The sequence below is a fragment of the Lepidochelys olivacea genome (assembly GCF_965140295.1).
Source record: "Lepidochelys olivacea isolate rLepOli2 genome assembly, chromosome: 8".
In the NCBI taxonomy this organism is placed as follows: domain Eukaryota; kingdom Metazoa; phylum Chordata; order Testudines; family Cheloniidae; genus Lepidochelys; species Lepidochelys olivacea.
This window is the reverse complement of record NC_140418.1, coordinates 47,116,168-47,137,722: the sequence shown is the minus strand read 5'-3', so window position 1 is coordinate 47,137,722 and position 21,555 is coordinate 47,116,168. Positions and strand designations below refer to the sequence as shown.

At 41.2% G+C, this 21,555-nt stretch overlaps 1 protein-coding gene across 3 annotated transcripts in view; it reads right to left on the bottom strand.

Moving 5' to 3' along the window:
- KIFAP3 (kinesin associated protein 3) overlaps positions 1-21,555 on the bottom strand; it is a 138,077-nt gene that overhangs the window by 103,866 nt on the left and 12,656 nt on the right. For all 3 annotated transcript variants that reach the window (XM_084636400.1, XM_084636399.1, XM_084636401.1), the window contains exons 4-10: positions 18,879-18,934; positions 18,230-18,371; positions 17,240-17,339; positions 16,115-16,239; positions 15,485-15,583; positions 14,019-14,197; positions 12,028-12,190 (exon numbers count right to left, since the gene is read on the bottom strand). In XM_084636400.1, coding sequence (XP_084492526.1) covers positions 12,028-12,190; positions 14,019-14,197; positions 15,485-15,583; positions 16,115-16,239; positions 17,240-17,339; positions 18,230-18,371; positions 18,879-18,934 — 864 coding nt within the window. The remainder of the gene's footprint in view (positions 1-12,027; positions 12,191-14,018; positions 14,198-15,484; positions 15,584-16,114; positions 16,240-17,239; positions 17,340-18,229; positions 18,372-18,878; positions 18,935-21,555) is intronic.

The window sequence follows — 21,555 nt, the reverse complement described above, 5'->3', positions numbered from 1 at the left end:
GGAAGGGGGGCCTGACAATATGTACCCAGAACCACCTGCGACAATGTTTTAGCCCCATCAGGCATTGGGATCTCAACCCAGAATTCCAATGGGCAGCGGAGACTGCGGGAACTGTGGGATAGCTATCCACAGTGCAATGCTCCAGAAGTCGACTCTAGCCTCGGTACTGTGGAAGCACTCTGCCGAGTTAATGCACTTAGAGCATTTTCTGTGGGGACACACACACTCGAATATATAAAACCGATTTCTAAAAAACCGACTTCTATAAATTCGACCTTATTCTGTAGTGTAGACATACCCTTTAAGTAACTTGTTATTTCCCTATTTTAGCCTCAGATCCTACGTTTACATTGATGTTCACCAGGTTAGTCATCCAATCACTGTTAACCATTTTGTTGAAAACAAACAAAAAAGGCTTTTAAAACTTTCAGCCATTGCTGCATTTTCTGTTATTGTCTTTCCCTCCTCACTGAGTAATGGATGAACCCCATCCTTGGTCTTCCTCTTGCTTCTAATGTATTTGTAAGATATTTTCTTGTTTCCCTTTATGTCCCTAGCTAGTTGAATCTCATTCTGTGTCTTCTAATTTTGTCCCTAACACACTTGGTTTGGTTTGGTATGTATATTTATTCTTTGTAACTTGGCCTAGTTTCCACTTTTTGTATGACTTGCTTGATTTTCAGGTTGTTGACCTGAATGGATTGACCCAAAATGAAACTGCCACTGGATCTATTGGTAGCGCTTTTGGGTTTCCCAGATAAAAAGACAGGCATTCCACAACACTAAACTGCCATCAGCTGCTACTGAACATCAAGGCTCTCTCTGGCAATACTTTGGAGGAGGATAGAACCACCTGATAACATTGCAAGGATATGGAGAATATGGGATTTCCTGATAACAAAAATAAGCCACCTATTATCTGGGATAGGGAGACAGTTTCTTACAGATCTAGTGATCATTTTTAGAATACAAAAAAAGCGAAGGCCCCAATCTTGCAAATGCTCCTGCATGTGAACAGTCCCATTGAAGTCACTGGGACTACACACACGCAGAAAGATAAGCATGTGCATATTTGCCGGATCGGGGCCTAAGATAAAAGAAGCAAAGACCTGGGAAATATAGAAATTATTTTACTGTAAAACTACAATTCTTTAACTTCTGTTTTATGGAATTAACAGACAACGGATATTCAACTTCTACTCTTGTATCAGCTTTTACTCCAAAAGCCAATACAGCATGGAAATATAATTTCAAATATTGAAATGATTTCTCCTTGTATCAGCTCAAATCTTTTAAAAAAAACACTGATAAAAAGCGAAGCCAACTGTAGAGAGACAAAGTATACCTGAGCTGCCGTGAGGAAGGAGGACAATGTAACAGCTCTTCTGCACAGGAGCGGGGAGCGTGGGGAACTCTGGAGGAGAGGCAGCAGACTTCCCCTCCTGCAGCGTTCAGATGCTCGGTGATATAGCTGTCAAATTCCCCTTTCCCCAAAGTGCCTTTTAAAGTTCTAATGGCTGAGAGCCATCCCACACAGCCCTTTTCCAGCTCAGGATCCCCAGGCTCATCTCTCCTGTGGAACTCTTCCAGATGCTCCTTTCTGAGGTTCCCAGGAGGCCGTCTCTGCATCCAGAAGCTTCTTAAGGTCTGCTTGAGAAGAGTACCTCTCCTAAGGTACTGAGTACCAAAGCCTCGCCTTCGGAAGAGCACCACTACTCTGTCCCTTAGGAGACTGCGCTTCTTATGCTGAGCTTACAAAGTTTGTGGCTGTACAGATTTGCCTCCTGTGAGCCTCTGAGGGTCTGTCTATACTGCAATTAGACACCTGTGGCTGGCCCATGCCAGACGACTTGGGCTTGTGGGGCTGTTTAATTACAGTGTAGATGCTCTGGCAGCACAAGTTCTGGGATCCTCCCATCTCTCAGGGCCCTGGAGCCTGAGCGCCAGCCCAAGCCAGAACATCTACACTGCAGTTAAACAGTCCCTTGGCCCGAGCCCCACAAGCCCGAGTCAGCTGGCATGGCCCAACTGCGGGTTTTTAATTGTAGTTTAGACATATTCTCAAAGGTTAGAAGGAGCTGCAGCAGAAACTTTACTCTCTTGCAAAGATCCTGAACACCCCAGGAGATTTGTTGCTTCTCTCCTCTGACATTGTAGACATCCAAGTTTTGTCATCTTAAGTTTTTGATGGCAGCATTTCATGCAACAAACTCTATTCATCATCCATTGATGAACAATTTTTAATCTGTCCACTTCTGTGACATACATGAAATAGTTCAATGAAATTGTTCATTGATACAGTTTTGTAACTTCAATACTAGAGATTGGTAACTACAGATTTGAAAAATACTTGGGACTGGTCTACACTAACGCTGTAAGTCGATCTAAGTTACACTAGTTCAATTGCGTAACTTACATAACTGAAGGCGATGTAACTTAGGTCGACTTACAGAGGTGTCTACACTGCGCTATGTTGACGGGAGACCCTCTCCCATCGACTTAGCTTCTGCATCTCGGGGAGGTGAAGTGCAGACATCAGTGGGAGAGCGCTCTGCCATCAACTTAGCGTCTCTTCAGCAGACCTGCTAAATCGACACCACTGCATTCATCACAGTGGTGCTGATTAAGCCAGTAGTATAGACATGGCAGTGGTTTCCAGCCTTTGACCATGTTAAATTAAAGGAATAAAGTATCAGACAGTAGTACTTTTCAACAAAGGAAGAACAAAAAAAACTCACAACGTGTAATGAATTTCATTCACTCTTCCTTGGCAATTCTTTCTATTCACTACAGCAAGCAGTATGATTCTAATGAACAAATATTTTATTATAAAGTCAAAGGAGTCGATCCCAGCCTCAGGTGCCTTTCATAGTGCAATGTTAATCAATTTGATACTGAAGCCTCTACACTTTGATAGCTTTATATATAATAAAATCATAGGCAAGATTTTAAAAAATTCAGTATTAAAGTTAGGCTTCTAAATCTATATTTTGGTGTTTAAATAAATAGCCTCGTTTTAAAACATGCTGTGAACCCAATATCTTGCTGAAGTCAGCAGAAAAAGGTGGGTTCTCACTAGACCTGAGCAAATAACTGATTTTTCAATTCAGAGGCTGAACCAAAAAAAATCTCCCTGAAAATACAGTTCGGTTCAAAATGAAACCAAATTTTTCCTTTCAATTTTTGTCACTGAATCCAAAAACGCACTTTTTTGTTGTTTTTCACCCTTTTATTTTTTTCAACTGGACAAATTTCAAAACGGAACACCATTTTGAAACACCAAAGTCAAACAAGACATTTCAAAATGGTCACAACAAAGTGCTGACTTTTTTCTTTTTTTTTTAAATCTTTTTCTGGATGAAACTATTAATTGAATTCAACCAAAGTTGCGAACAGTTTGAGCCCTGAAAAATGCATTTTTTGGCATGACTACTACTGGCTGACAAAATGTCACCCAGCTCTAGTTCTCAGTACTATTGAAAATCAGGCCATTTATTCACACACCGAAATATGGATTTAGAAGCCTAACTTTAGGCTTTTATTTTTAAAAACCTTGGCCATACTCACCACAAATGATCAAAAAAAACACTCTCAAAATAAATCCCTTAATAATTACTGCTTTCCAACAAACTGGTCTCTTTAGCTGAACTATTACTTAAATGTGCTTGAGCCAGCATCTACTATAAAGAAATGGAGATACCCCAGGCAATGTTCACACACCGAGTATTAGAACCAGCTGCTGCAGAGCCACCTTAGGAAAAAAGGTTTCTCAATTTAATTGGGAAAACAGGAGGAAGCATAAATGTTACTGCCATTAATAACTTCAAGCAATCCCGATATGACTTTGCCTCACTCTGACAGCTGGACATGTGCTTTTTGTTAGGGTCTTTGCCACATCTGACCCCTATTGTTTGCTCACTTGGTCAGGTAGGAAAATGTATGATTCTTTATAGGATAAACGAGGCCTATTAAAATTGCAAAAACACTGCAGTAGCCTATAAGAAGCTCCCTTCTCAAACAGATGTGTGAAGCTCCATAATAAGTTCACTACAAAAAGCCTAAGCCAACTAACTTATAAAGAGAAAACATCTACTTTAAACATTCTTAAAAGAAACCTTCATAAAAGCAATAGAATAGTTGAAAAACCCACAACTCTTTGTTAATCAGAAAACCGGCTATTTCTGGAGTTTTTAATCAGCAGTCTGTATAGAACTCAGCACAGAAGTGTAATGTATAATGAACTGGTCATCAAAGACACAAAATGTGACTCCTTAGTTCTTCTTTGCAAAAAGAAAAGGAGTACTTGTGGCACCTTAGAGACTAACCAATTTATTTGAGCATAAGCTTTCGTGAGCTACAGCTCACTTCATCGGATACATACTCTGTACGTAGCTCACGAAAGCTTATGCTCAAATAAATTGGTTAGTCTCTAAGGTGCCACAATTACTCCTTTTCTTTTTGCAAATACAGACTAACACGGCTGTTATTCTGAAACCTAGTTCTTCTTTGTTTTACTCATGAAAACCTATGTATTAAAAAAAGGAAAAAAACGTCAAATCACTGTGGAAGATTTCAAAAAGGACCTTCGACAGCAAGACACTGCCTGAACATCTGTCAAGGAAACCAGCAATGACAGGCAAAGGAAGCAATACTTGACTTCTGAATGATCAAAGCTGGTTAAAGTTGTAGCCTGATGTGAACAGCTCTGGCCATCTCTAACACTAAGGAAAAACCAGACTGCCTCATCCAAAAGAGCTCAAACTATCACAGAACTGTAGAGGCCTTCCTAAGACAAGATAGATGAACCTGTTCCTCATAGCATGTTGACATAAGGTCTCCAGAGCACAGAGGGTGCTTTCATATCTAGAATAATGTTATGAAACCTAGATCAAGAAAGGATCATGTTCCCTAGTTGCAAGACAAACCCCTATAGCCAATTTGGCTTGATCAGATCATTGTACCCATGAAACACGGAAACTATTATATTGGAACTGTACACCTACCCAACAAATATCCTCTCAAACAACCCACCAGACGGGTGCGTGCTTTAAGATCTTAAGCTCTTTTAAGATGGAATCACATGAAGCTGTACAATGGGTATGTACACTCACTGGGGAGACCTTTAGACTCCAACTCTCCAACATGAACCTTATAAATAACTGCTGACTGTGCCTTATTCTCCCTTGCAAAGTCAAAATTTGAAGGAAATGTATTACCTAAATTGCATCTAGCACAATACTTATGGATTCCAGTTGCTGAGATGAAACTAGGGATAACATATTTTGAAGTACTGCAACTCAGTGACTCCAACACTCTGTCAGTAATTCACCAATTTTTCAGCTTATTCCAACCACTTGTGTACAGTCAGACCTACGTTTTTAAAAGTGACTAGTGATTTTGGGTGCCCAAATTGAGACAATTTAAAAGGGACCTGATACTCAAAAAGTGCTGGCCACAGGCCCTCTGAAAGCCAAGACCCTTTCAGGTGTGAAGTTGATCACCACAAAAGTGGGGCATTCAAAGTCACTACACACTTTTAAAAACTTGGGCCTCATCCTATAGCCCAAGGAAAGGAACATTACTTACATGTTATGGACCAAACCCTGTTCTCTGCACTCAGCCAGAGTGACTGTACTACAGCTCTCCATGTGGGAGGAGATCCACCCTCTAAGCATCTACACAGTTGCTACTGCAGTAGCTTCTATGATGCCTGTGGCTCCTCTCTGCAGGGGACAAATGATAGCCAATTCATATACTGGTAGTGGATACACCAGCTATACTACTGGCTTGGCATCCAAGCACATCGAAGTGCTGGGAGCTCCCAATGCACCCTCCGAGCAGCCTCCCACCTCACACAAATGACAGAACACTGCTTCTGCTGTGCATGGCCCTCTGTTCTCATGGAAAAGGAGGCAGTATTTGTCTCCGAGTTCACGACAGCTAAACACTTAAAAGCACATGCAGTACTAATGACAGAGACAAACATGCAACTACGTATAACATCCTTATTAAAAGAGTGAGATACCTGCAGCGCTTGTGGTACAAACGGTGCCATAGGTGTTTCAGCCAGGCTAGCAACTGGCCACATTCCCTTTGTGCAGCTTGTGCCTGGAAACCCCAACCAGAGCAGGGTGGCTCTTGTGCCTCTGTCCTGGCTTCTGGCCAGCAAGCTTGAGTCTGAACTTTCCTGAAAGGAGCCAGCTTTTCGAGATTCTGAGCATAACTAAACTCTGCTATACCCAATGAACTCAGGAGCACACAGTAAGCTGGAAGAGCAGTCAGTTTTAAATTCTTCAGAACACATAGGCCGCACTGAAAGCAACAAGTTTGGCTTCACACTGCTGCTGACTCGCAAAGCTATATGGGGAAGCAGACACCGGGAGCTATTCCAAACTGGGAGAACAACAAAAAAAATGGAGGCCGAAGAAGAGCAGAGAACCTCCCATCACCCGGATCTCCCTTGCATCAGCCAAGAGGCTCTAGGATGAGAGAGCAGAAGACAAACAATAATCCTTCTCCTTCAATGTCTGTCACTCTATGTCCCCTCCATTAGCTCAGTTGTAAAATTCCTTCACTCTTTCTGCCTGCCTCTCACAGCAGAGACCATCCCACCAACGCCCACCTTGGGACATGCCTTAACATCAGATCCTTCCACTCCTGCTCCCATGCTGCTTAATGGCTCTGGAGAAAGTCAAGGACCCTACAAACTTCCTATGCTACAATGTCAAACGCTACTTCTCCACCTCATGAGTCTCAGTCCCCAAATATGTGCCCACAACCCCTGCCCATTACCTATCTGCAACCAAAACTTCCTCCCTAAATGCCTATGTATTTAATTTATACTCTCCTTTCATACCCACTGCTAACTTAAAGGCATGATATGTATGAATGTTAAAATGCAGTAGCCTAATGAGCTGACAAGTTTGACCCTGACGTGTTCAGAACTGTATGGTTAACCTGTCAACGGCTGCTGAGTTGCATTAGCGCTTGAAGATGAACTGCAAATGTAAACCAAAGTGAATTTAGTTGAGTAATATGTATTCAATTCCCTAGCAACCAGGATAAGAGGGGTATTTGGCACTTAAAAATAGTTTATTTAATACTGAAGTCCAGTTGGCCAGTTTCGTTCAGTTGTGATGTACAAAGTGATGCATTTATCACAGGTACTGCATCTAGGAAATCTTGTTGAAGCCCAGAACTGGCATAGGGTGTAGAGAAAGTAGGCTACAGTATTTTAATTATGGTTTCCAAATATAAAAAAATATTTTGAACCCCGTAAACTGCACCAGATACAAACATTAAAAAGCAGATACGTGATAGCCATAGGCTCTAGCTCCATCAGGTTATCCTCAGAAGTTGTGACATCTCAGAATAATGCCTTGTGCATCATGACAGATTTTTTGTATTGCAATAGCACCTAGGCACTGTTCAAACACAGAACACAGTCCCTGCCCTAGTTTACAAGTTAAAGTTTCATCTGTACCGCAGCCATTTCAAATCTGGGGACAACTTACACCTTCAAGTCAATGCCACTGCTATGGGAACCCGCATGGTCCCACACTATGCCAACATTTTTATGGCTGACTTTGAACAACGCTTCCTCAGCTCTCATTCCCTAGCGCCCCTCCTCTACTTGCGCTACATTGATGACATCTTCATCATATGGACCCACAGAAGGAGGCCCTTGAATTCCACCAAGATTTCAACAATTTCCATCCCACCATCAACCTCAGCCTGGACCAGTCCACACAAGAGATCCATTTCCTGGACACTACAGTGCAAATAAGTGACGGTCACATAAACACCACCCTATACTGGAAACCTACTGACAGCTATACTTATCTACATGCCTCCAGCTTCCATCCAGGATGCATCACACGATCCATTGTCTACAGCCAAGCCCTAAGATACAATCGAATTTGCTCCAATCCCTCAGACAGAGACAAACACCTACAAGATCTTTATCAAGCGTTCTTACAACTACAATATCCACCTGGGGAATTGAGGGAACAGATTGACACAGCGAGATGGGTATCCAGAAGTCACCTACTACAGGACAGGCCCAACAAGGAAAATAACAGAACACCACTGGCCATCACAGACAGCCCCCAGCTAAAACCTCTCCAGCACATCAACGATCTACAACCTATCCTGGAAAACGATCCCTCACTCACAGACTTTGGGAAGCAGGTCAGTTCTCGCTTACAGACAGCCCCCCAACCTGAAGCAAATACTCACCAGCAACTACACACACCACACCACAGAAACACTAACCCAGGAACCAATCCCTGTAGCAAACTTCATTGTCTACTCTGTCCCCATATCTACTCTAGTGACATTGTGTGGACAGAGGTCTCAACCACATCAGCCACACCATCAGGGATAACATTTCACAAATCCCCTTTCTTCCCAAAGCATTATATGCATTATGGGCCTACTAATGCAAGAGCAAAGCTCCCATTGAAAGCAGGGTGCTCAGCAATTCACAAGACCAAGTTCAATTATAGGTACAGAATCTCTGGACTGCTGCAGCCTCTGGAGTGGAGGGTGGCAGCCAAATGGTACACAGGATGCTTCACAGCAGTGTTTGGAAGGGAAATTCTGTGCAGTGACAGTGGGACAAACCTCCGTACTTCCAAAACACAACACAGGTAGAGCTGGTTGGTAATTTTTCAGTGGAACGGTTTTATCAGAAAATGTCAATTCATCAAAACCAAAACTTTTTGTAGGAAAGGGTCAGTTTTAACAAAACTTTTGTCAGGAAGGTTTCACGAGTCCAGGATGGATTTTTCACATAGATACAGAACCCCAGAATAGCCAGTAACCCAGTGGTTAGGGAACTCACCTGAGATGTGGGAGAGACCCAGTTCAAATCCCTGCTCTGCCTGATTCAGACCAGGAACTTGAACCCAGGTTTCCCACATCCCAGGTGAGTGCCTGAACAGGCAGACTATTGTCTATACTGGGGTCTCACTCTGTTTTTTTTTTTTTGCAAAACATTTTGAAAGGTCTTGTTTCATCCGAATGTGGAGGAAAATTTTTGAAACCTCAAATTTTCATGGGCTGGGACAACTATTCCCCACCCAACAGTAATCACAGGCTGCACTATTTACACATAGATAACAGAACTTTGTTTTTAAGTCTTATATGAAAAATTCACATGTATGGAACACAATCTATCTACCTTGAGGATAATGGGCAATGCCAGCCTTGCCTAGATTTGAATTTATCGTTGTTGCATGGAGATTATTCTACACTTGATGTATAAACCCCGTTCTTTGACGGGGTTACTGGCCTAGTGGATGGGGGAAAGCAGAAGACATGATATATCTTAATTTTAGTAAGGCTTTTGACACAGTACCACATGACAGTCTCTTATGAAAACTAGGGAAATGTGGTTTAGATGAAATTACTAGGACGTGGATGTACAACTGGTTGAAAGACTATACTCAAAGAGTAGTTGTCAATGGCTTACTGTCAAATTCTGAGTGTGTATCTATTGGGGTCCCAATAGGGGTCTAGTAGTACTCAATATTTTCATTAATGACTTGAATAATGAATTGGAGAGTATGCTTATAAAATTTGCATTTGACACCAAGCTCGGAGGGTTGCAAGCACTTTGGAGGACAAGATTAGAATTCAAAATGACCTTGACAAACTGGAGAATTGGCCTAAATTCAACCAGATGAATTCAATAAAGACAAGTACTTCACTTAGGAAGGAAAAAAATAAATCCACAATTACAAAATGGGAAATAAGTGGCTAGGTGGTTGTACTGCTCAAAAGGATTTAAGGGTCACGACAGATCACAAACTGAACATGAGTCAATGTGATGCAGCTGCAAACAGGCTATCATCATTCTGGGGCGTATTAACAAGAGTGGCGTATGTAAGACATGGGAGGTAATTGTACCGCTCTACTCAGTACCGGTGACTCCTCCACTGGAGAACTGTATCCAATTCTGGATGCATACTTTAGGAAAGATGTGGACAAATGGGAGAGAGTCCAGGGGAGAGGAATAAAAATATTACATGGTTTAGAAAATCTGACTTATGATAAAAAGGTTTAAAAATCTGGACATATTTGCTCTTGACAAAAGACTATGTGGGGGACCTGATAACAGTCCTCGAATATGTTAAGGGCTGCTATAAAGAGAACTGATCGTTGTTCATGAACAAGAAGTAATGGGCATAATCCGCAACAAGAGAGGTTTACATCAGAGATGAGAAAAAACCTTCTCTATATAAGGATAGTTAAGCACTGGAACAAGCTTCCAAGAGTTTGTGAAATCCCCTTCATTGGCGGTTTCTAGGAACAGTTTGGACAAAGACCTGTCAGGGACAGTCTAGGGTTGCTTGGTTCTACCTCAGTGCAGGGGGCCAGACTCGATAACTTTGAAGTGGCTTCCAGCCCTACATTTCTACGATTCTATAAACCACTGACATCCCCTTCAGCACAGCCTGAGGTTCAATTGCTACTCGTTGTACCCTTTTAATTTTTCCATTTGTTTCACTCTGAAGAAAGTGTTTCTGTCATACATTCCTGCTCCTTAATTCCTCTTCGGCTTATATATCCTGAGAATCTTCCATCTGTATGGAGAAACATTATCAAGCAGCCAGGACCCAAACTCCATCAAACAGGAATTTTACCTTAAATATCACCTGGAAATCAACTGGTATCAAAGTGCTCCTTGTGGCAAATATCGTTTAGGAAGTGAGCAAACACGTTCTGCTCTGAGTTGCAATTTCCAAGTGGTGATAAGGAGTAACTCTATATAGTGTGTACTAGGGTAATCCAACCTGCAAGTGACATAATTGCAGGAAAATTCACATCTAAAAGAAATGGTCATAACCTTATTTGCTACTAACAAGAAAACACATTCTTGGCAACCACTGTTACCTGGAATCCAACAAGTCTCGCAGGTTACAAGCCTTAGCAACAAATGGTGGGCATAGCCATCCACCAAAGGCTCTGATATAACTGGCCATTTCCTCCATACTACAAGCACTAACAGTGTCATCTCAGTTGATTCTCAGGCAGCTAGCTCTGATCACATCCCTATGTTAAGACACCAGGAAAGGTATCCAACTACTCCCCCATAAGAGACTGACACACACAGCCAGATGTCCTCAGACACTACAATCTTGACATTCTTAACTACCCCTGAATTGAACCTTGTGGAACACTGCATGAGACAGCCCTCAGAATAGAGAAGACATTGCCAGTACTATCTTGTGGTATCACTCAGAAAAAAAGAAAGGAATAGAACCACTCAAGAACAACTCAGTCTACCCTGCTAAGATCCACAAGCAAGTCAGCTGCACTAGCTCAGATCAACAGTACCAGAAAACGGCCGATAGCTCTACCACAGTGGTCCCCAAACTTTTTCTGGCATGTCCCCCCTTACCTGTAATGGAACCTGTCTGCAGCCCCCCTAGGAACAGCCATCAGGTGCCGGGGCATGGAGCAGGGCTGCGACTGGGAATCGGGGCTGCAGCTGGTGCCGGGCTATTCCTGGAGCCCAAGGCTGCAGGTGGGGGCAGAGCAGGGCTGGGTGATGCTCCCTCGGGCAGGGAGGGAGCATCACCCTCGAGTGCTAGCCTGGGCCCCGCTGAACTCCCTGAACGTTTCTCCGGCCCACACACCAGTTTGGGAACCACTGCTCTAACAGGATTAGTATGGACACCAGAATCTTTGTTCCTTATCAGAAGGTCAGCAATCCCACCCTATCAGTGCAGTCTCCATCCCACACCCAGGCATACAACCAAATTAAGAAGGGTCAAAAAGACACTAGGACTCACATGTGTGTGTAACTTGCGACAACCTTCTTGATAATCTTCATCCAAAAAGATGATCTGAGACAGACAATAACTGGATTGCCAGTGGCAAGAGATGATGTCTTGACAATTGCTTTTTTAAGGGAAGTTGATATCTTGTCCTTCCATAGGAGGGGGCTGACAACAGCTCAATAATAACAACGATGCTAAAACTGCTGGAAGGGCTGCACAGGGGTAAAAGAAAACATACCTAGAAGTGCAGTGAGTTTGGGAAGCAGCCCAACTTGGACCATCTTGTTTCTCAGGCCCGTGTCAAAAGAGAGGTTCAGCAGAAGTCGAAGGGTGATATTCAGCAGGTCTTCATGCTCACATGGTACCATTTTCACCAGTTTTTCCACAATATCCATTTCAACCTGTATGAGAAGCATGAGAAGTCACTAAACCCACAACCTACCCAAACCTTTGCTTTTTTTAGCAACTATTTTTAAAATTATACTTATAAATGAAAGCAAAAGCAAAGCCAATAGTTAAAAGTTACTGCAGTGTCTAAAGTTTGGCCTTTGTGGCTAAAAATTTTCTAGGTCTGGTCTCTGGCTAATTATTTTTTAAAGGAAGATTGAGCTAATGGACTCAGCCACTTGGAGTATCAGGTGAATTGTGGCGGGGGGGGGGGAAGAGACCTCAATGGGATTGTAGCAGGGATCCACTTGCTGAGTGACTTGCAGGATCCAGGGTCTAATTCAAACACAGATAACCTTGGAGTGATCTCCATTAGAAGTCAGATAGATACCCAACTGAGAGAGACACAAAATTGCTATCCAAGGAGCATGAGCCATTTCCCTACATGTTTGAGTGAGTTCCTAGGCAGGATTTGGTATGTACTCTCGTAATGTCATGCTGCCCTGTATTTTAATTTAACAGAAGAATGAAAGTGATCTTGATAGACATATCACTAAGATTACAGGACATAATCTAAGGACAGAGCAGCAGTATCATTTTCTGATATGTTTGCTTTACCAGCCCAAGAAAAGACATCTGATCATTGACTGACAAGTCTTCAGAAAGTTTTTCTCACCATCTTCTAAGCTACATCTGTCTGCCGTTATTGGCCATAAGAAGTGTATGTAGATTAGTTTGAACCCTTTGGGCTCTTACCATATGCATTAGGATTGTGTCTGTAGCCAACCCTTCAGTCAGAAATATGCAGAGAATGAACTCAAAGCAGCAAGAAAACTGTTAGCACCACGCTGGTGATCTTCATAAATGTGCTATATTATCCAAATTATTTGCATTACACTAGATATCTATGAGTCCAAATCGACCAATAACAATTTCTGCCCCATTGCTTTAAATGTAATTAGTAATGATGGCACTCAGATGCCAAGGTGACAAACATGATACAAACACCTAGATAGATTAAATGATCACATCGTTAGGAGTTTTGCCCAAGTAAGTAAACAGGATAAAGCCTGAAACATCTAACTTGGTTCATTTTGTCTCTAAGAGTTATTCAGACACAACTAGAATGAGAGAAAACCTATAAATTTCAGAATCCCATCTCCCTCATCAGTAGCTTCCTCACTGTATGGCAATTTTTTTTTCTGAAGTATTATTTGTGCTATGAAAGAAATGCATGTGAAGATAGCCAAGCTAAGCTGTATGGTCCTTTTTCCAAGGACATGACATTTCTTACCACCCACCCACCCAGGCTTATGGAGAAAGTCTCTGGATTAGGGGCCAGCAGCAGCAACATGAAGCACTTCTGGGCTACATCCTATTACAGTATGGAAGATCCTGCTGGCTTGGGAAGGCAATAGCTCAGTCTAGCAGCCTGCTAAAGTGTAACCACATCTCCTTCCCTGAGACAACAAGAGTTAGAGATAGAATGTCAAAAAGAGGGTCTTGTTGCAGGCTGGTTTTGGGGACCTCCAGATGTTTGGATAAATACCCACACTTTTGGATGCTTATACCAATATTTGCAATTCGTCTCGTTGCCATCATATTGACATGTAATTTTGCTATGGTGACGCTGGCTCCCTACATGATTCTATATGTAGTTTTCTATAGTGGTTCCTGCTGGGGCTTGCATTATGTTTACTGTAGTCCCTTCATAGTACTAAAATCAGGGTTACAAATATTTTTAAAAGGAGTGGGATGCAAGAGGCTTATTTCACTTTCATTGGAATCTCTGACCCAATGAACAACCACCAGAGCATTTCTGTAGATTGCTACAAGACCTACCATGTCATTTTTGTTCTCCATAAAAATGCTAAGTTTCTTCAGGAAAGACACCACCAGAATAAGCAGCTCAAAGTTCTCTCGGTCCAGTGCTTTCACTAGCATGTGTACAATGTTCTTGTTCCTCATCTTCAGCTCTGTACGTGTGTCCTCAGCAAGGTTCAGCAGCAGATAAAGAGCAACTAACATCAAAATCAATCATACCAATAGGTCAAAGATACTGGAACTATGTCAATCTACATTAAACGTTTAGATTGGGATTTTCAAAAGTGTTCAGCACTGACTGTATCCCACTGATTTTAAGCAAGGCAGAAGTTGAATGCTTTGATCCCCATTTAGAATAGAAAGTTAGAATTACAATCCACTTCTATTATGTTATATAGGTTTTGAAAATACAGTTTTATAAAATTAAGCAGTGGAGAATCAGGCCCTACATTTTTGCAGTTATGCCAGTTTTAATAATTATCTATGTTGCTAATAAAAGCTAAGAAGTGTCTGGCAATACGTAATTTTTTAATTTGGCAGTGTTCTCTTCATTTACCTGTCTCCCAATTTTTTCGCAGATCTGCACCTGCCTGCCAGACCTCAACGTGTTTTCTGGCTACTACATGGAGGCACACTGCGTCAGCACTCACACTGCCTGCTTAGAGAGGCCAAGTACTGTAAACATAGTTTTTCCCTGATTGCTGCAGAGCTTGATTTTTAAAAGATGAAAATGTAAGATTATTACAAAGACCCGATTTTAAAAAAAAATCATTACTTCACTTTTCACAAGAGAACTTAGTGCTGGTGTAAAGCACTAGACTGAGTGTCTTGGAAAAAGAACAATTCTATGCACAGAACAGACATAGTACAGCAGCAATACAGTACTCCCTGCCAGTGATTCTCAATCCCTAACAAATGAATTATGCATACAGGTGAGAAGCTTGTCAGTCTCCCTGGCTCATTTAATTGCGGGCTTCTGGACTGAGAATACCAACAAAGGGGCCCATTGATAATCCTTGTGGTGGTAGAACTGGGCTAAGAACCATCTAGCGTGTTCTGAAGAGAACTTAAAAGGAACAAGTAGCACTGAAAGGAAATACAATTTGCTTTATATACATATTCAAGTACTAGATCCGCAGCTCGTACAAATAGGCATCTTTATGGATTTCAGTGGAGCTATAATAGTTTGCACCAGCTGATAATCTGGTCCTTGCAAGACTCCAACACCATTCAATGGCAGGAGCAATGTCACCAGCAGTATGCAGTGTTCTGGCAAACGCACATCAATGTTCTCTCTTTGAGATTGGATGACTACTTAAATAATGTTTAAAACATTGCCAAAGAATGCAGATTAAGACTACTAACAAATTAGAAAAATTAAAATAAACATCTTCCACACTAGTTAAAAGTTCTCAGCAAGTCCTGGCCCTCCATGCTGTGACAAGGATCTCCTTGCCTTTTGTTTATGTTTTAGGAGTTCATACCTCGCAGCAGCTGTTCCTGCTTGACAACCAGCCCCTGGTACTTTTTATAGGTTTTCTCATAGTCCTTTTTCAGGGTTTGATTCTCAGGATCTTCATCAAGTAAATAACTGGAGTTAAGGATTGTATAGTAATACAGCAAAAGACACAGGGAAATTACAGAATGGGGACAAATATTAATCAGAGATGTTATTTGATCACCAGCTGGGACTACATAGTCTGTGTAATAATGAATAAGATGTTTCAGAGTTGTAGCCGAGTTAGTCTGTATCAGCAAAAACAATGATGAATAAGAGGTTGCCCATGGGACGTTTCTATTAAAATGTGGTCCACACTATGAATAGGTTTAGGAACAATGGTGTTAAGGATTCTACTAGTAATAAAAATGTCCCATATAAGCCATACTACTGGTAAATTAAAACACTTAGGTTAAAATCATTTTTAAAAATCAAACAATCCCTTCTCCAGCTCAGATTTTTAAAACTTTTGGTTTTCACCTGCCCTAGTCCTGCAACTAGATTTTGCGCACTTTTACTCATCTTCTGTACTGACATGAGTTACTACACATATAGTTTGCTTCAACCACCAGGAATCAGGAAAGCTTAATGTTGCCCAAGCACCGAGAGAGGATATCAGCTTTCTTCTTCTTGGTGAGTTCCTCCTGCCAGAGCCCATGTCTCTTCAGCTCATGATCTATGATGTTCATACACAGAGCTCCAATTTTGTAGTGTGTGATTAGGCCATGAAACTGAGAAAAACTATATTAAAAAAAGATATGCAGTGTATGAGTGAAATAAAGCCAAGAATGTGTTCAAAACCGGGGTAGTAAGATTTCATAGTATTGCACAACCTGACTGCTTTTCATCAGAGCTAGTCGAAAAAAATTCAGTGAAACAGTTTTCTATCGGAAAATGCTATTTTGTCAAACTAGAAGCATTTTGTGAGAATGTGTCAATTTTGATGAAAATTTTGATAGGAATAATTCAACTAATTTCATTTTGATATAGAAATTTTTTTTTTTATTTTGTCATTTCAATTTATTTTGTTTAGATTTTTAATAATAGTTCATATTTTAAGATGTCTAAAAAACAAAATGAATATCTAAATTAAATGATTTGATGGACATGAACTGAACTTTTTCAAAATTTTCATCCACAGGAAATTGATTTTTTTTTTTTTGTTCTGATTTGGAACACACACACACAAACCTGATATGGAATTTTTGTTCCAAGAGAGATTATGACCTATTTCCAGCCAGCTGTAGATTGTATGTTAAAAAATGGTTCAGCCAGGCCAACCTCACCAAAAAAAAACAAAAAACAAAAACAGGGGTGGGGGAGGGAAGGTAACAATCCACCTATGTGATAACTTCTTTTTCACCAATATTCTAGATGTAGTGAAGCTGTAACATTACTAACAATTGGATATTTCACATTTCAATTGAATACTTGAGTTTTGAATAGTGTTTTCATTGATGGGGGAGTTATGTGGGAGATAAGGAAGACACCAAAGAGTCCAGTGGGATAGGGGACAGGACTGGAACTCAAAAACCATGGGTTCTGTGATCCTGGCTCTGCTGAGGCCCATGTCCCCGCGTGTTTACTTGCTATGCTTCTGTTTCCCCATATGTAGTGACATTTCTCAGTAAAAGTGCTTTCAGATGCAGTTCCAAACTATACTAGAGCAGAAAATAACTAAAAACTCAAAGCAACTGATAGAGCAAGCTCCTCACCTCTGTGTATAAATTCTTTCACTTACCTTGAAAAGCAAAAGAAAATATAAATAATATTAGTAGCAAGTTCCACACTTTGTTTCCAGTCTTCTCTCAGCACTCTGGCTAATGCACCCAGTGCAGTTTCTAAAAAAACAAACAAGATTTAGATGAACGTGTGTAGTGCCTCTTTCTCTCTGACCCGCTTGCGCTAAACAGATTAAACACACCTTTCACTGCATTCTTTCAAGCAGCAGAATCTGCCAATTAGTGCAAGGAGCAGGTGAGGCCATGTAGGCCCCTGCCACCAGAGTGACCTCAGCCTTCAGACACTTTCATGGGGGGAGGGATAGCTCAGTGGTTTAAGCTTTGGCCTGCTAAACCCATGGTTGTGAGTTTAATCCTTGAGGGGGCCATTTAGGGATATGGGGCAAAAATTGGGGATCGGTCCTGCTTTGAGCAGGGGGATGGACTAGATGACCTACTGAGGTCCATCCCAACCCTGATATTCTATGATTCTATGATTAACATGGCCACCATTTGACTGCCTAATGTTTTTTGCGTCCATCTCTCAGACCAGACTAATCCTATTTTATGACATGGGGTGGGCCAGTTGGAGAGGACACACTGGGGCATCAATGGTGAAACAGTTTGGCTGAGGCACCAGAGGAGAGAAGGGATGGCTGGAGAGAGGACAAGGGAAAAAGAGCATCACCACCACAAACCCTTAACTCAGATCTTGCTTTATATAATGTGTTGCTTTACAGAGGGTAAGCTCTTGGGGGGCAAGGAATGCCTTCCTCTATAACTCTCTCTCCATTCTCCTCCTCCCCCCACATACACTGCACCTAGCACATTTTGGGTGCTACGGCACTGTTGAGATATAACCAGTAAATGTATCCTTGCCCTACTTTGCTCTAAGAGCAAACTAATACTAGAACCCCATCCCATCCCAAATGAAAGATGTGGGAGTGGACAGAAAGCTCCACAGATATGGACAAAAACAGCATAACTTTATGAGAGGATTTGGAAGTTACCATTGAGCAGCAATTCTTCCAAATTATCAGGGTTCCTGGCGAGTTGTAAGATAAGGGCAGAGCCACGCACCTTATCAGGAATATCCTCATACAGTAACTCAATGTACTCATCCATGTCATTGATATTGGCTACTTCATCAATCTGAAAGCATCAAAGACATAGCTGGGCTCCGACACAGAGAAAAAGGAACCCGCTCAACACGCAGCCAAAAAAAAAAAAAGATGTTACTTTGCAGACAAAACAGGAAAGAGTGTGTAGCTAAGTCTTAAGATGTAAACGATAACAAAAACCAAACACCATGTACAGAACCATTGCTACTGATTGCCCAGAACACACAAGGAGATTTAATTACAAAAACAATTGACGCTAAGTAGCAGCTTCGTCATGTCTAGCCCCATGTTCCGGAATCTCACTCATATGACCCTCTAAGTATATAACTCAAAGACAAATGTGCAAGAATTTTACCACTTATGGAGAGGACTTTTATTTTATTATTTCATATTTTTAAACCAAGGTCTTTAATAAAAAATTCTTCAATATTTTACTCATCGGCTTTGCATCTATATTTTTTCCTTTTAATATAAAACAGTCCTATAAGAGTAAAGGTCTTCATATTTAGCTTCCTTTATATTCTAGCTTGATTCCTACCTCCATTCCTTCAAAAGGTGGTGGATCCTTCGGTTTACTAGATTTCTCTTTCTTTTCTATAGCAATAAAAGACATGGTTATAATTAATGTTGTGCATATTCATTGACAATAGCATAGTCAGTATTATCCTAGTATCTAGGAGCCCCAAACATAGAACAAAGAGGATCCCCACCCCACAGAGTTTACAATCTAAGTACTGTATATAACAAAGCTCAAGTGTTGTTTTTGCTCAGCTCTGTAGCCAGAGCAAGAAGGAGCCAAGGAGAAAATTTCGCCATGACTTTTTGACACTCAGAATAATGTACTGGAAATTTCTTTTTAAAAAGTTTGGGGTGTTTTGTTTTTTTTAATGAATCCATCTTTAGAAGCCTAACATTTTTAACTGCATAAGAACTGGAAAATTCAGAGTTAAGCCCCCTTACATATACGTGCCTTGGAACAGAGTATCATCACATGATTACAAGATCATGGATACCCTCACTATAATGTGGGATCGGACCTTCAGAATTAAATTTTCCTCTGTGCAGAGGGCCACCAGAAAGCTTAGGTCAGACTTAGTGACACATACTTACATGAAAAAAGAAAAGGAGTACTTGTGGCACCTTAGAGACTAACCAATTTATTTGAGCATGAGCTTTCGTGAGCTACAGCTCACTTCATCCGATGAATGAAGTGAGCTGTAGCTCACGAAAGCTCATGCTCAAATAAATTGGTTAGTCTCTAAGGTGCCACAAGTACTCCTTTTCTTTTTGCGAATACAGACTAACACGGCTGTTACTCTGAAACCTGTCATACTTACATGACAAATTCTGTTGGTATGTACGACACAAAGGTGGAAAACAATTGCTTTCAGTAAGCTATTTGTCTAATCAGAACTTTGTAGGCCTTGATTCAGCATTTCCTAGGAAGTGTGCATGAAGGTAAAGGGTGGAAGTGACTAAACAGTTAAAAGTAAAGCATTCTAGGATTTTTGTTGCTGACAAGAAAAGTTTGTGATGTACAGACATAGTGAAAGTTTCTGACTTTCTCTGGGGAAGGCGTTGAGGCTATGGCTTTGTTCTCATCAAGGCCTGCGTGTAAAGGCTGTTGAACCCTTTTACGAAGCGACCAGCTCTCAAGCATGCAACATATTGATCCAAAATAGACATCTCTGTGGAGCAGGAAGAGCACTTTTTAAACCCTGTGTTCTGGCTCATGCGGTGGTATGGCAGGAGTGCCTGTAAGTCCAAAAGTCCAAAATTCTATACATAAAAAAGCATCCAAACAAACGTTAAAGGTAACTGACAAATGGTAAAACATTGGGCATAGGTCTATTCTGCTTCTTTATGATAAAGGCCTGAAAAGTTTGAGCTTTTTTAGGGGGTGGGGGAAGGTGTGTGTTTGTTTCAAGAAAAGTTAGCTGCTTGTTTGTTTCTTTTTTATCATAGCTAGGGCCTTACCAAATTCATGGATCATTTTGGTCAATTTCATGGTTGTAGGATTTTTAAAACCTTAAATTTCATGATTTCAGCTATTTAAATATGAAATTTCACAGTGTTGTAATTATAGGGATCCTGAAGGGGGAGGGGAGTCACAAGGTCATTGTAGGGGGGCGGGGAGTTGTTGTACTGCTATCCTTACTTCTGCACCGCTGAAGGCAGAGCTGCCGCCAGCAGCAGCACAGAAGTAAGGATGGCATGGTATGGTATTGCCACCCTCTCCAGCCACCCAGCTCTGAAAGCAGCAGTGTAGACTAAGGGTGGCATGGTATGGTATTGCCACCCTTACTTCTGTGCTGCTGCTGACAGGGCACTGCCTTCAGAGCTGGGCACATGGCCAACAGTTGCCACTCTCTGGCCACCCAGCTCTGAAGGCAACACACAAGTAAGGGTGGCAATACTGCAAACCCCTTGCAACTCCCTTTTGGGTCAGGACCCCCAATTTGAGAAACGCTGGTCTCCCCTGTGAAATCTGTATAGTATGGGTAAAAGCACACAAAAGACCAGATTTCACGGTCCGTGACGCGTTTTTCATGGCTGTGAATATGGTAGGGTCCTAATAATAGCATATCATATCTAATGTCAAGTGGCTGGTTTTTTTGCTGCCACTCTATTGGAGGAGCCAGAGAAAAGGACTGGGCATTCTCACAAGCCTTAGTTGAAGAGATGGAGTGTTGAATATTTATCCAAAAAAAGCTTTTCTTCCTATTGTTTACTAAATGCCTAGTAATAAGACCAAGAGGAAAACAAGAGAGTTTTAAACAGTCTGAATAAAAAATCAGCTCCTCTCTCAATTAATCAGGTTTTGCTTCCTTTGAATCCATGATGTCATAAAGTACTAATTCTCAGGTCACCCACCTACAGAATTTTCCAGTATATAATGAGTAGACAAGATCTACATTATTAATATATGTAACAGGCAGAAAGGTACCATTTAAAAATAATGTAATTTCAGGTTTTCTTTAGACAGGAATAAGGAAAAAATTATGAACTATCACAGCCCAGTATTTTTGCTTTTACACTAAGAACTACACATTCCACTAAAAAGTAGCCACAAAAGAACACAGCAGAAAAGAGTTAAGAAAACCTAACCTATAATTGTGCCTATATAACAAAAGAGCTGGGTTTGCAATCACATAGGAGATTGCTAGGGATTGGAAACTTTTATACCTTCTGTTCCAGAACATGAGTTGGTAGAT